We start from the raw sequence: 15,003 nt of genomic DNA, 5'->3' as shown, positions 1-15,003 counted from the left end.
TGCAAGAAGTAGCTCCAGCACTGGAATATACACGTAAATTCCCTATGCCAGGGTGAGTCTGTGCTCACAATTAGTGCTTATGGAACTGATTCCTTCTTGGGTTTTTTCCTTTCCATTATACTATCAAGAGAGCTGAATAAGCAGGGCACATTGCCTCAAAAAAACAGGGGCCAAGAGATAAATAATGCTAGAGGTCTACAGACATGGTGAAAAATACATACGAGAATCAGAAAGAGCCATATGTCTTTCATTATTACTCACAGAAATGCCAGCAAAAAACAGTTGTGATAGGAGTATCTGTAAACTCCCCTCAGACAGCACTACTACCCCATTGCCTACGGTACTCATGCAGGGAGAGACTGGGGATGTATTAGCTCAATACTTCTACATGGCCACCACTTCTGTGCACTCCCTACAGTGACTCCTGCAGGGAGAAGCTGGGACCACAGCAATTGTAAGCCCCCTGGTGGCCACAGCACTTATCTCATTCTCTTCAGTTATTCTTTCGTGAAAAGGCATGAGCAGCTGTGTGCTCCACACAATAACTGCTCCTTCAACAGTTCCTGCTGGGACCCCTCGTGGGAGATACTGCGATTAGCTGTAACTACTGGGAGATGCTGGGACCTTTCCTTTCCAACTATTCTTTCGGGAGTGGCTGGAAGAGGCGTAGATATGTAACAACATCCCAACATCCAGCAGTAGTTACATTACCTATATGGTGCCTCTTGCTGGGTTCAGAAATACCAGCAGCTGTAGAAAGCGGAGTGCTCCCTAGAGCAAACGCCCTAGCTTAGTTCTGTGACAGGCCTGCTGCTGCTTCTCTCACACTTATTTCTCCTGCATTGTCCTCTCCTAAAAGCCTTTCCTGTTGTTGCTCAGCTGACAGCATGATACCTTCAGGTCCCCATCTATGTCTCCTGCTCCTCTGCAGTCAGTCATAAAGGAGTAACTGTTCTACCGCTTTTAGAAACTCCTCAGCCTGAAAAGACTGGGCTTTAGACATAACATCAAAACAGCTTAATCAAAGATTGGTTTGGGCTTTACTGCTCTGGAAATGGCAGCCAATTCCATCTACAACAGAGACCCCATAAGTATTGAAGCTAGTCATTCACACTTGGAAAAACTTAATGCACTTAAAATCCCCTCTTTAGTTTCTGCTGGGGAACTTGGGATGTTTCAGTGAGAGAGGAGGGTGACTGTATCTTAAAGCTCTTCATCTCTCAGACTGTTCAGATAACCCCCTTAGGGATAACCACCCATTTGCAGGCCATTTTTTATACCATTCATGATAGTCGGTGCTCAGCCCCTGCCTAAGTGAGGGCTGCACCACCATCTTTCTCAGAGCTGGAAGTCTGTGCCCAATTTACATAGATAAAATAGAGCACCATGTTATAGCTGTACCACGTGGCCCATAGAGATAGTGACTACAGATCCTATCACGCAGTAATCCACCTTGATCCAAGAGGCCTTCTAGAAGTAAGTGGTGTCCTTCTTTGGCAGGCAGTTTGAATCAAGATGGAGCAGTGCATGATGGAATCTCTACAGGCTTGCAGGTCATACCTTTGTGATGAAAAGGAGGGCAACTGGGAGTTATGTTATAGAACACATTTGATGGTCTAAGATTTACAGAATCACTGCACTGGTACAGAATATATATCAGCATTAATATGCTGCTCAAGGCAGGTTTTTAGCTGTATTAGCAATTTCCATAGGTTCATTCTCGCCTTTAAGGAGGTGCCCTGGCTCCCCGCCACGCCTGAGAGGGATGAGCCAGAGCAGGTGCCTCAGTGGGCGGAGCCACCGCCACCTGTCCCTGCCCCCCAGAAGTCAAGGGGCGGGACAGGAAGTATAAAAGCCCGGCCCAAGCGCTCAGTTGGCGGTCAGCTGCAGGAGAGGACAGATGCTGGAGCCTGAGCTCCCGCTGGGCCCAACCTACCCTGTGCTCACTACCCGGAGGAACACTGGCCTGACCTACCTCGTGCTCGGTATCTGGAGGAGCGCTGGCCTGACCTGCCCCGCGCTCACTACCCGGAGGAAGGCTGGCCGGACTTGCCTCATACCTGGTACCCGGAGGAATGCTGGCCTGACCTGCCCTGTGCTCACTACCTGGAGGAACGCTGGCTAGACTTGCCTCATACCCGGTACCTGGAGGAACGTCGGCCTGACCTGCCTTGCGCCTGGTACCCCGAGGAGCGGCCTGAGCTTCCCTACGACCGGTATCCCGAGGAGCTGCCTGAGCCTCCCTATGACCGGTACCCGGAGAAGCCCATGGTCTGGGACCCCCCCACATGAAGCTGGCGAGAGACAGGTACCCAGAGAGGGGGAGGTCGGAAGTGGCCCGGGGGTAGCCGACCCTGATTTGGCTCCTGAAGAGCCTGAACCCATGTCAGTGTGTTGCAGCCAGGATCCCCACTGACAGCAGCGTGCCTTTGCCGCTGCTAGGGCCCCGGGCTGGAACGCAGTGGAGTGGGAGGGCCTGCGTTCCCCCTGCCACCCTCCCAAGGGTGGCAGACTCCCCCTCTCCCTGGCCTGAGGAGGCCTTCTGTGTGGACGTATGATATACTGTGTTTGCTCAGCCTGCTGAAGGCCTGAGCCTGAACTGCTACTGCCCCGCCCTGCCCAAGGGCCTGGGCTGATATAATTTGGTTGCTCAGCCTGCTGGAGGCCTGAGCCTGAACTGTTTACTGCTCCGCCCTGCCCAAGGGCCTGGGCTGATATACTGTGTTTGCTCAGCCTGCTGAAGGCCTGAGCCTGAACTGCTACTGCCCCACCCTGTCCAAGGGCCTGGGCTGATATACTGTGTTTGCTCAGCCTGCTGAAGGCCTGAGCTCGAACTGTTTACTGCTCCGCCCTGCCCAAGGGCCTGGGCTGATCTACTTTGTTTGCAGACCCTTTATTCCCTCAACGCCTGCTGAGGGGTTAGGCCGACCCGGACTGCTGTGTGTAAGGAGGCGCCCTGGCTCCCTACCGTGCCTGAGAGAGACGAGCCCCGACACCGCCGGCTTACATCCCCCCTGTGATTTTTTGGGGGCAAATGCCCTGTTTTACTGTTTTTTCTCCTCTGAAGATATTGGTTCATAAATTTCAAGGCCAGAAGGAACCACTATGATTGTCCAGTTTGACGGCCTCTAAAATTAAATTAAGTTCTGGGGCTATTTTTGGCGTTCAGGCATTTTTAGTTTCTATCTTTAATATGGTGTATTCCTGTGGCTGTCTGTTCTTTCAGCATGGGTGGGAGCAGAGTTATTGTTGATGCTGGGACCTTAACTGAGAATGTCCTGGCTTTCAAGACTCTTTATTAAAACCCTGTTGTTCTAGTCCATGTTAAAGAGTGTTAAAAAGATATGCCATATAGTCTCATCTTTAATTAGGTCACAGAGAAGTTTTTAGTTTAGAAATCTTCTTGGTTATTTTTAAACTCACGGTGATCAGAGCCCATAGCAAAGCTTGAAGAGTGTAATGAAGCAGGATCTAAGCAGAAGAATGCTACTAAATGCATGAGTTATGTTCCTACACATATAATATGCATATAAGGTTTTTACAGTGTTGGACTCAGAAGAATTTCTATGGTAGCATATGTGGCAAAGTCACAAACTTGTAAGTCTACTGCCTACTAGAAGTTACAAGCTCTGCTGATACAGCTGGTGATGCTTGTTATTTTCACAAGCACTACATTTGAGTCCTCACAAAAGTACCAAGATTTCGAACATAACCCATGAAACTTGTGACCTTCATGAGTGCTACCAATAAGAGAATGATGGGAGAAGGGAGAGAGATTCTGGGCTGGCTGAGGGCAGATACAGTGACTTTCCTTGATCCTCAACCTTTTAAAAGGCCTTATAGAAAGAGATGGGAGAGGGGATACAGATGGTGGGGTGGGAGGGAGAAGAACCAACTTAGAGATGATGCTGGAGAGAGAGATTGGTTTGAGTGGAGTGTGAGCAGAAAGTTACTGCACTGCTGAGGGGAAGAAGGATGACAGGTTGGTGAAGGGTGGTGCTTTAACTTCCAATAGAATAGACAAGCTTGGTTGTTGGACATGGTGGAGACTGTCACCTTTGTTAATGCCATATTGAGACCTCATGAAATGTAGCTGAAGCTACGCTAAAAAGATGAAGGCCTCAGTTAATTTAAGAGCTGTGTTGGGTTAGCTGGAAGAGCTTGTAAATTACAACTGTCCTTCCGGTATAATTATGTTAGTGGAATGTGTAGCTCCTGTGAATGTAATAATCTCTGGAGATAGGAACTCATGAGGTTTCCAACACTGACAATAAATTATTAAATTCAAAACTAACATTATCCAAAGCAGCCCTGTGCTGTAATCCTCACAAAGCACTAGTGTACAGGCCAATTTGCCAGCCATTTTGAACTATGAGCAGACTGATAACTGACCTGTGAGTAGATCAATTCGAATATTTTTTCCAAAACCCAAAGAAAAATTTCCAAGTACCATAACTCAAAATGAATCATGTTTGATTAACTTCACTTTTCTTTAAAATCACTTGTGGCCTAGGGACTAATCAGGAGATGTTTCAGGCTACAAAATTTGTTTTGGGAAAGTTAGAGAGAGCGTTAGACCAGCATTCAATATGGAAATCATGCTGTAGCCTTAACTGTAGAGTAACTACCATCCCTTTATAATAACGAAGGAGCAGATCTTCCTCTCCTAAAACTGGTCTTTTTAAATGTGTCTACTTTCTTCCTGAGAAAAGCTCTTCCAAACACAGGGTGAGACTCCAATCCAGAGAGTAACTGCCCAGTTCAGCTACTGGGTGGTGACTGTGGGGATGGGATAGGGTTATTATATATTTTCTCCTCACTCCCACCATACACAGGAAGAGAAATTCTCAATCTACAACACCTACCTTGGGTTTGAAGGCGATTAGTTTCAGAATCATCTCGACAGTGAAGAGACCCGTGAAGAGCATGTTGAGGATATTCATGGCTTGTTTGAAGGGACAGCTCTGACCATAGTGCTGAAAAACAAGCGTCCCAGAAGTATTATGAAGAATGGGATGTTTGGATATACAGGGTTGCATCCCCCACTTAAAGAGGACTGCCCGTATTTTTTCAGGTTTATGACTCCCATCTCCTTAAATTCATTCACAGCAATAACTTTCCTTCATGGTCGAGCAAGACTGGATGTGGATCTCTTTAGGTTTAGTTTGTGATTGTAACACAGGGATTGTCATACTAGACCAACCAAGCAGTCCATATGGTCTAGTAGTCTGTTCCTGACAATTGCCAATACCAGAAACTTCATAGGAACTTGACAGAAATGGCATAATAGGCCATTATGAAAGAACCTGCTCAAACAGGAAGGTTCTTAACTCTGATCCCAGTTCAACAAGACACATGTGTACTTAAATGCTTTGCTGACTAGGGACGGATTTAAGGATATGTTCAAATGCTTTGCTAAATATGGGCTCCATATATTAATGATTGGCTTATGCCATGAAGCATGAGGGTTTATATGCCTAATTTTTTAATTCCTATCTAATGTACTTATGGATCCAATAATTTTTTAACCTTACTTACCTCTTTGTTCCAATGACACCTTATGAATTCCACAGGTAAATTATATGTTGGCTAAAAACAGTGTTTTCTTTGATCAGTTTTTAATTTGTTGCATTTCAGTTTCATTAAATGTGCTCTTGTTCTTGTATTATGAGGAAGTGTAAATAGGAGCACCCAGTTTATCTTAAGACCATTCATTATTGTGCATCCCTCTAGCATGTCCCCTCTCCATAGCAATCAGTCTCAATATCAACAATCTGTCCTCATATGGAAGCATTTCCACACACCTAATAATTTCTGTCATCTGTCTCTGGATATCTTCTTTTTTGAGATGGGGGTTAGCAGAACTGAACACAGTATTCCAGTATATGATGTATTATTGATTTATGTAAGGGCATAATTACATTTGCAATATTATTTCCTATCCCAGTTTTTCCCAACATCTTGTTTACTTTTTTGATTGCTGCTGCATACCTCACAGTGGTTTCATTAAACTGTCCACAATGATGCCAAGTCTTGCTCTTGAGTAATTACAGTTAATTCAGAATCCAACAATCTACATGAGTAGTTCAAATTATTCTTTCCAATGTGCATTACCTTGCATTTGTCAACTATGAATTATATCTGAAATCATGTTGCCCATTCACTTAGCTTTATTAGGATCCTATGAAGTTACTCCCAGTCTTGTCTAGCTTTCAATAACCCACATAATGTGTCTATTGCAAAATTTTCCATCTCACTGTTCATCCTCTTGACTAGATCATTATAGGTGGGGCTAGTAGTGCTGCCCATTGCTAAGGTTGCCTGACATGTCCCATTATAAGACCATTTTCAGTTGCTTATAAGACTGGACTAAACTTTAACCATTTGGGATGAAACTTTCCATGCTGGGTATCTGGCTCATGCTGAATTATTTGGAATTTTTTTAGGCCAAAACAATTCAGCTCGTTTGAGAGCAAGGCTAGAGAAAAATATGCTTTTCTATCCATTTAAAAAAATTCTGGTGACCTTTTCTTTGAAAAGCGCTAGTATCTCTCCATGCTTTGGGGAAGGGACTTGCCATTTTTTTTGGGCGGGGTGTGTGTGTGTGTGTGTGTGTGTGTGTGTGTGTGTGTGTGTGTGTGTGTGTGTGTGTGTGTGTGTGTGTGTGTGTGTGTGTGTGGCTTTCATCAAAGATGTGCCTTTTGGTGTGTCTGTGAAAATCTGCCCAAGTTTGGCCAAGTTATAAGTCTTTGAAAAATAGCAGTTTGCACATGCTCAGTACAGACTTGTTTACTTTTAGCAGCTAGAATCTCAAAGATTTCATCCTCAGTTAAGATGCTCCATCTCTTTGTCACCTAATGCTGACCAGACTGTTCATGAACCATCCAAACAGAGCAACTAAGCATGCTCCAACTCAGGGCTGGGGAGGGCGGGGGAGTGAAGCTGGACTCTGGATAAGTTTACACAGCAAAGAAAAACCCATGGCTGGCCTGTGCCAGCTGACTTGTGTTTGTGCTGTGGGGCTGCTTCATTGCTCTGTAGACTTCTGGAGCAAAGGACTAGAGCCTGAGCTCTGGGACCCTCTCATCCCACAGTGTCCTAGAGCCCAGGCGCCAGCCTGAGTTTGGAAGTCTACAGAGCAATCAGGGCCGGCTCCAGGCACCAGCGAAGGAAGCAGGTGCTTGGGGCGGCCAATGGAAAGGGGTGGCATATCCAGGTCTTCAGCCCCACAGTGGTGGCAGGCTGAGCCGCTCTGCCTGCTGCCGCGTGCCATCAAAAATTGGCTCGTGTGCCACATAAGTATGCCCAGTGGTTGGTGATGGGATGTTGGATGGGATGGGATCTGAGTTACTGCAGAGAATTCTTTTCTGAGTGCTGGCTGGTGAGTCTTGCCCACATGCTCAGGGTTTAGCTGATCGCCATATTTGGGGTCGGGAAGGAATTTTCCTCCGGGGCAGATTGGCAGAGGTCCTGGAGGTTTTTCGCCTTCCTCTGCAGCGTGGGGCATGGGTCACTTGCTGGTGGATTCTCTGCAGCTTGAGGTCTTCAAACCACAATTTGAAGACTTCAATAACTCAGACATAGGTTAGGGGTTTGTTATAGAAGTGGATGGGTAGGATTCTGTGGCCTGCTTTGTGCAGGGGGTCGGACTAGATGATCACATTGGTTCCTTCTGACCCTAGAATCTATGAGTCTATTTGACACATGTGCCATAGGTTGCCGACCTCTGGTTTAGATGAAATTGCTATAGAGTGGGTGCAAAACTGGTTGAAAACTAGTACTCAAAGAGTAGTTATCAATAGTTCGCTGTCAAACTGGGAGAATATATCTAGTGGGGTTCCACAGGGGTCAGTCCTGGGTCCGCTACTAGTCAATATTTTCATTAATAACTTGGATAATGGAGTGGAGAGTATGTTTATAAAGTCTGCACACGACGCCAACATGGGAAGGGTTGCAAGTGCTTTGGAGGATAGGATTAGAATTCAAAATGAGCTTGAGAATTTGGAGAATTGATCTGAAATCAACAAGATGAAATTCAATAAAGACAAGTGCAAAGTACTTCACTTAGGAAGGGAAAACCCCCATATTTTTTTCAGAAATACTACTGCCTACCCAGTTATTCCCTATTTTATAGTTGTTCATTTAGTTCATATAGTGGATTATAAATTCAATGAGAATCAACAATATGATGCAGTTGCAGAAAGGTTAATATCATTCTGGGATGTATTAACAGGAGTTAATACATGTAGGTAAGACATGGGAGGTAATTATCCCACTCTACTTGACACTGGTGAGGCCTCACCTGGAGTACTGTGTCTACTTTGGGGCACCACACTTTAGAACAGATGTGGACAAACTGGAGAGAGTCCAGAGGAGAGCAACAAACATGATAGAAAGCTTAGAAAACCTGACCTAGAAGGAAAGGTGAAAAAACTGGGCATGTTTAGTCTTGAGAAAAGAAGACTGAGGGAGGTCCTGATAACAATCTTCAAATGTGTTAAGGGCTGTTATAAAAAGGACTGTGATCAGTTGTTCTCCGTGTCCACTGAAAGTAAGACAAGTAGTAATGGGCTTAATCTGCAGCAAGGGTGGTTTAGGTTAGATACGAGGAAAAACTTTCTCTCTGTAAGGGTAGTTAAGTTCTGGAATAGGCTTCCAAGCAGGATTGTGGAATCTCCATCATTGGAGATTTTGAAGAAGAAGGTTGGACAAACATCTGTTAGGGGATTTACTTGGTCCTGCCTCAGCGCAAGGGACTGGACTTGATGACCTTTCAAGGTCCCTTCCAGCCCTGCAATTCTATGAAAACTAGTCTGCATTCATACTATGGCGTGTAGCTACATGTGGCAGTGAAAGGCTACACGTACTTGTGCGTAGGCAGCAGGGAAAGGCTCTGCCAACACTGCTAAAAATAGCAACATAGATGTGGGAGGCACGGCTTGGGGGTGTCGAGAGCTGGGTAGGGTATGTATCCTAAGGTTCTGGCATGTCTTTACTCTACTCACCTAAGCAGTGCCTCACGGTCTACACTGCTATTTCTACCCAAGCTAAGTGTGTAATGTATGTACTCTATACACAACTATATAGACACAGCCACTGACAACTGACCGTTTATTCCTGGTCTTTGTTTTCAGTCTCTTAGTTAGTTACTGATCTATGATAGTACTATATCTGTCACTATATCACTAATTAGTTTCCTTGTCTGGTATTGCTTCCAGAAGCTTTGCTTTTTGAACACAGCAAGTCTCCAGGAAGGAAAGGAAGTAGTCCTAATAGGCTGCAGGTCTGCTACAACACTTCGCCCTTTGAGATAAAGTCTGCCCTTAATTGTATGTTCCTGACTCTCATTGCCATAAATACACATCCAAGGATAGAATTTGAACCCCCTGGCTGAGTTTTCAAATGCATTCTCTGCAAATATAAGCACCTAATTACCTGACTGCATGAGCAACTGCAATTTTGCACACAATGTGGAGTTGATACAATGGGCAATAACTTTGTTGTGAAATGATGTAGAAGACTGGGTTGAAACTCCTTTGAATATGCGGCCATCAATGTGGTATTTGGTGTATTCTCATGGTGAACTCAAACGTCCTAGTCTTCATTCAGCAATGCAAGAACAGACCACAGACTAAAGATGATACTAGTGATTTTTTCCCTTCCATTCCCACCGGCCTCTTTCTTTTCTTCCCCAGATATCTGTCCTGTCTTTCCAATTGGGAAAAGGGTGAGATGCAAAGTTCAAATCTGGGTGTTGGCCCATCCTGGAGTTATAGGGGTATTTATATCTGCGGTGTTGGTTCAGGCCCACCTATACTTTTCAGAGGCTTCTGTCTGTGGCTTGTGAATTCATTTGTTCTTTGGATTACCATTTAATTGGACTGTGACTTTGCTATGTTTTTTTAAAATTGAGGATAAACAGAATTAAGTTATTCGTGCCCTCTTGGAAAGAGGAGGAGAGCCAGATTCATGGTTTCAGTGGCGTTTCACCAGGAATGAATCTGGCCCAATGTCTTTAACAAATAAAAGGAACAGGAGTACTTGTGGCACCTTAGAGACTAACAAATTTATTTCAGCGTTTGTTAGTTTCTAAGGTGCCACAAGTGCTCCTGTTCTTTTTGCGGACACAGACTAACATGGCTGCTACTCTGAAACCTTTAACAAATAAGAGAGTCAGGTCTCTTCCTTCTCACCCCAGGGGAGTTATAGGCTGGGGAGCAACTTAAAGCTCTGCCAGACTCCCACATTCTCCCAGCTGAAGGGCTGCCCATCCACACGCCTATGGTGCTTTCTGATCTCTGACTTACCTGCATGGCCAGGCAGATGGTGTTCAGCAGGATGAGAACGAACATCAGGTACTCAAAATAGGTGGAGTTCACCACATACCACACTTTGTATTGGTACTGGTTCTTAGGGATGTACCTCCGCAGGGGGCGGGCCTTCAGGGCATACTCAACACATTGGCGCTATTAAAGAAAAAGGAGAGATTAAAAAATAAGGTAGGCGAGTTGCCTCATGTGTAAAAAATTAATATATTTCAATGACAATTTTTTTTGGTATAAATTTCTTTTAGATCACAATCTAAATAAATATATTCTACTTATTGGAGCCTCCATCTGTACTTTCTGTGGGCCAAATTATGCCCACAATTATACTCATGCAACCTCAATGAAGTCAGTGTGGTTGCATGGGTGTTACAGCAGAATTTGGCTCTATCGATGGGCCTTTAAGAAGAAATTATTTTACTTGCCTCTTGAATGATGACAAATAGAGACAGTATAGTGCTGTATCCCTTTGATAGCCCTCATGTGTTCCACTCTGGGTGTACTTTAGCCCTCCTGCATTTCCTTTGGCTAGTATTTCATGCCTTTGGTTGCACTATGAAGCTGTAAGTTACCTGGTTCTTGTCCAGCTCACAGTTCTTGTATTCCTGCTCTCCTTGTTCCTGAAATGTGACAATGACGAAACCAACGAAGATGTTCATCATGAAGAAAGCAATGATGATGATATAGATAATGAAGAAAATGGAGATCTCCACCCTGTGGTTATAAATGGGTCCCACGTCCTCCATGTGAGAATCAATGGATTTGTACAGCAGCCTAAAGGTGAAGAGAAACCCAATGCAGACACTTAGAAAATTTCCAACATAATTGTCTCTCAACACCCCACTGGGCTATGTAAGTAAGACGGTGGGAGTCCAAGTTTTAGCTATTTTCTTCTAATTTTATTAATATTGAAAAAGGATTTAGTTTTATACAGGGACAAGACACACACTAAACCTCCTGATCTGGCTCCCAAACTTTTGTGAAAGTTCCGATCTAGATCTTAATTTATCCGTTCAACTCTGCTGTGGGTTCAGGGCTATCTGTAGCTTAGTCTTTTAAAAGATTAAAATAGAAGATGTGCCCCTTCATTTAACATAGTGCAGATAAAGAAGGAACAGTCCAATTTGTTGGGAACTTGGTCCTACTTTGATGCTGTTCACAGGCGTTCTGAAAGGAAGCATGATCTTGGCACTTTAAAATATTTGAAGTCATGCTGGCACCAACAAAAGAAAGCTCTTGAGCCTGGATAGGACCGGGTAAGGCCATGAGACAGCTCATGCCCAAGTCACTCTGAGGAAGGTACTGAGAGAGATGCCGGGCCCCCCTGGCACACACAGGATGGCACTGTGAGACATCTCGTGTCTCACCAGCATGGAAGGGCCTGGGCTGTCGCATTTCACACCAGCCTGGCACTGGTGGGTGGCCCCGTGAGAAAACTCACCATTCTCCATAACTATTGATAATGTGCCTCACATGCTGTTCACAGCACAGATAAAGTATGTCATGGCAGGGAGCTGTTATACACGTAGTATTCTACAATACCAAGCATTTAGTACTGGGCATCTAACTGGAACAGTCAAAATGGGAACAATTGCTCTCACTTGGTTGAAAGAATAATAATGTTAATATTAATCAGTAGTAATCAAAATATTAATATTGCTTCTACTACTCATCAGTATTTGCTGAGAGCTGACAGGGTGAAAGGGGCAATAGGCCTGGCACCAAGGAGCTTACAATCTTCATATACAGAAATACCAATACTTCTCCTCTGCACTTTTCTATCGCCTTCCTTTACAGATATCAGAATACTTTACAAACACTAATTAAGCCTCATAGCTCTGCTGAGTGGATGATAAGGGATATTATAGGAATCACTTCACCCACCTCTGAAACGCAGCCACCTCTGGGCTGGGGTGTGGCAGCTTTTATGCAACACTGCATGAAAATTTAGACGAGGGAAGATTAATGGTTAGATTTTGATTTTTCCCTTAGAAATGAATGAGGAAGTTGCACTGCTCCCCATCATCAAGCCTTTTGTCCCCCTGATAAGCTGTGCACTCACTCTGGCCAGCCCTCAAAGGTTGAAACAGTGAAGAGTGCCATCATGGCAGTCAAGACGTTGTCAAAGTTGAATTTGCTGTTCTCCCAATTGCGGGACTGGATCATTGGCTGGGTGACCTCTCCATCTTTGTACCAAATATAATGCCCCCTGTTGTTGGACGGCAGAAGGAAAACAAGAGAGATTTTCAGTTCCCAACTTAGACCCAGTTAGAGTGGAGCTGACAAACGCAGCTGCCTGGGAAAGGCCGGACTCACCTGCATTCTGCTTCTGTTTGCTTGGAGCTATCGCTGCAGCTATACAGTTTGCCCTAGGGAAGAATGCGAGAAGAGGAGTGAAGTCTCCCTTCATTATAGTTGATCAGTGTGGCAAGGAGACTGCACTTTCTCTTTGCTTAACTGACTATGTGCCTCCATGAAGAGCTGAGTAACAACTGGTGTCAGGAGGGTAGGGTATAAAAGGAAAAACCAAAGGGAGAGGACAGAAGGAATGTTCAGCGTTCATCTGGAGTCCCTTCAGTTGTACAGGACATGGATGTGGACATTCCCCGAGAAAAGCCCCACTGCTATTGATGTTATGCCACAAACTTCTGGGAGAGGGTGGCAAAGTGCTGCTCCTGGTTCTCATGACCTGAGGTTTAATGAGTCACATTTGTGACATGCCTAGTCTCGTGTCTTCAGAACTTGGCTAATGGGAGCCTGGGGATTACTGCTTAACCCAGGACTCCTATCTGACAGTACTGAGGATGGTTTCTGCTCCATGCAAAGCTCCATTTCCCCTTTCCCCTACACTTCTTCACACTACGTTTCTCCCCCCGGCTACCAGAGAAGATGATTCAGTGAGATGGATGAATGAATGGACCCAATAGTTTTACCTTGAATAACTGAACTCCAATGCAGGCAAACATGAACTGCAGCAAAGTGGTGACAATCACAATGTTTCCGATGGTTCTGATGGCTACAAATACGCACTGGACCACGTGCTGCAAAGGAAAGATGGGGCAAGAGTAACTGGAGGGACCATCCTGAGCTGCTGTCGCTATTGGAGGAGCCCAAGGCTTCAGCAATAATATAAGACTCTCAGGATACAAGCTCCATAAAGTAGTGTCTCAGGAAAGGAAGAAAAAACTCCCTGGACTGTGAGCTGTAGTCTTGTGAGCAGGCAGAAAAGTGTAGAAAAGACCAGAACTCGGTTCAGAGAGCAGCAGGATCCTCATCTATATGAATACCCTTCCCGGTCAGGTGAAGGGACCTGACTGATAGAGAGAAGGCAAGAAGTACAGCCCACCTATCTGCAAACCAACCCAAAGCTAGTTCATTAGGCCCTCCAGCCTTGTCAGTAAGCCTTTAAACGCTACTCAAACGGTGTTAAAAGACTGATACTTCTTGACTGAAGTAACCTGGGTTTCTAGCCTTGAGAACTACTTGTGGGGATCAGGATTTCTCTTACCTTTAGTCCCTTGGCTCTGTTGATGGCCCTCAGCGGTCTGAGCACTCGCAGGACACGTAAGATCTTCACTACATTGATGGCACTGGACCTGGAAGAGAGTAGCAGTACATCAGCTTTTACAGTAAGAATAGGAAGTGACCTACCTGAGGGGACAGTTCACCCACTCTTTCCCATTTGTAAATACTGTAAGAAATCCAAGGTCACTCAACACTTCAGAGTCATCCCTTTGCTGCATGCCATGCCACTGAAAGCATCAAGGTGGCAACATGGGTAGAACTCAATACCTTCTGCTTCAAAGGCATAGGCTACTACAATTTTGACTAAATGAGAATCTCCATTAGCTGTTGGCAGTATAGGGTTTATGACACAGATTATCATAGTGTGATTTAGTATACTAGAGGGCAGTTGTGCGCGCGTGCACACACACACACACACACACACAAGCAAGTTCCTTACAAATCATTTCATTTGAACACAGTCCTTGATGTGAATAAATATATAATTCAGAGACATCAAGAATGGTAGATACTCTCCACAGACTACATCTAGTTTTTTAAAATATAATTTTAGCCATGTTTCAGAACTTTCTGTGAAAGGAAGGAGATTTTAGGAGGCACTTCAGAAAGCACTGAGACAGGATGGGAAGCTACCCTACTGAAATGTCAAGGTGGGCCCTGTCTCTTGATCAGAGTCCCAGGGTACATCCCACTAGTGTTAGCCATCTCCATTGTATTCACAAAATGACCAGAACAGAGGGAGGGCTCTCTCGAACAGGACAAGCTGCCACATACACGACAGACATGCGATGGAAAACAGTGCCAAGATGCAATCATCGCAAGACATTTTAAGATAAGGCACAAAGAAGCACGCTGCTGAAGTGCTAAAAGAAAAAAGGAGCACATCAGTTAATTCCTGGTGTCTCATGAATTTAAAGGTTCCTTGTCCAACCTTGGGCTCGACTTGGCAAGGTGCTGAGCATTTGGGTTCTGATCCAGCAAAACACTTAAGCATGTACTGAATTTTAAGCAGATGAATAGTCCTCTTGAATTCAGTGGGGCTACTCACATGCTTAACTTTAAGCATGTGGATGAGTGCTTTGCTACATCTAGGACAGAGGACTCAGTCAGCACCATGCAGGAGTGAACCCCGATGAAGAATCCCTCCTGCAGT

General features: G+C 44.8%; 1 protein-coding gene across 13 annotated transcripts in view; it reads right to left on the bottom strand.

The window, feature by feature from the left end:
- The window catches only part of CACNA1C (calcium voltage-gated channel subunit alpha1 C), an 882,295-nt gene that overhangs the window by 224,800 nt on the left and 642,492 nt on the right, over positions 1-15,003 (bottom strand). For all 13 annotated transcript variants that reach the window (XR_007768991.1, XM_050920782.1, XM_050920762.1 and 10 more), the window contains 7 exons: positions 13,834-13,921; positions 13,259-13,366; positions 12,642-12,694; positions 12,388-12,534; positions 10,898-11,099; positions 10,308-10,466; positions 4,866-4,976 (listed from right to left, as the gene is read on the bottom strand). Coding sequence is in view for 12 of the 13 variants with exons in the window: in XM_050920782.1 (XP_050776739.1) it covers positions 4,866-4,976; positions 10,308-10,466; positions 10,898-11,099; positions 12,388-12,534; positions 12,642-12,694; positions 13,259-13,366; positions 13,834-13,921 (868 nt within the window). In the remaining variant the exon portion in view is untranslated. The remainder of the gene's footprint in view (positions 1-4,865; positions 4,977-10,307; positions 10,467-10,897; positions 11,100-12,387; positions 12,535-12,641; positions 12,695-13,258; positions 13,367-13,833; positions 13,922-15,003) is intronic.

The sequence above is a fragment of the Gopherus flavomarginatus genome, chromosome 1 (assembly GCF_025201925.1).
Source record: "Gopherus flavomarginatus isolate rGopFla2 chromosome 1, rGopFla2.mat.asm, whole genome shotgun sequence".
Lineage (NCBI taxonomy): Eukaryota > Metazoa > Chordata > Testudines > Testudinidae > Gopherus > Gopherus flavomarginatus.
The sequence above is the reverse complement of the archived record's forward strand: the minus strand, read 5'-3'. Positions and strand labels throughout refer to the sequence as shown.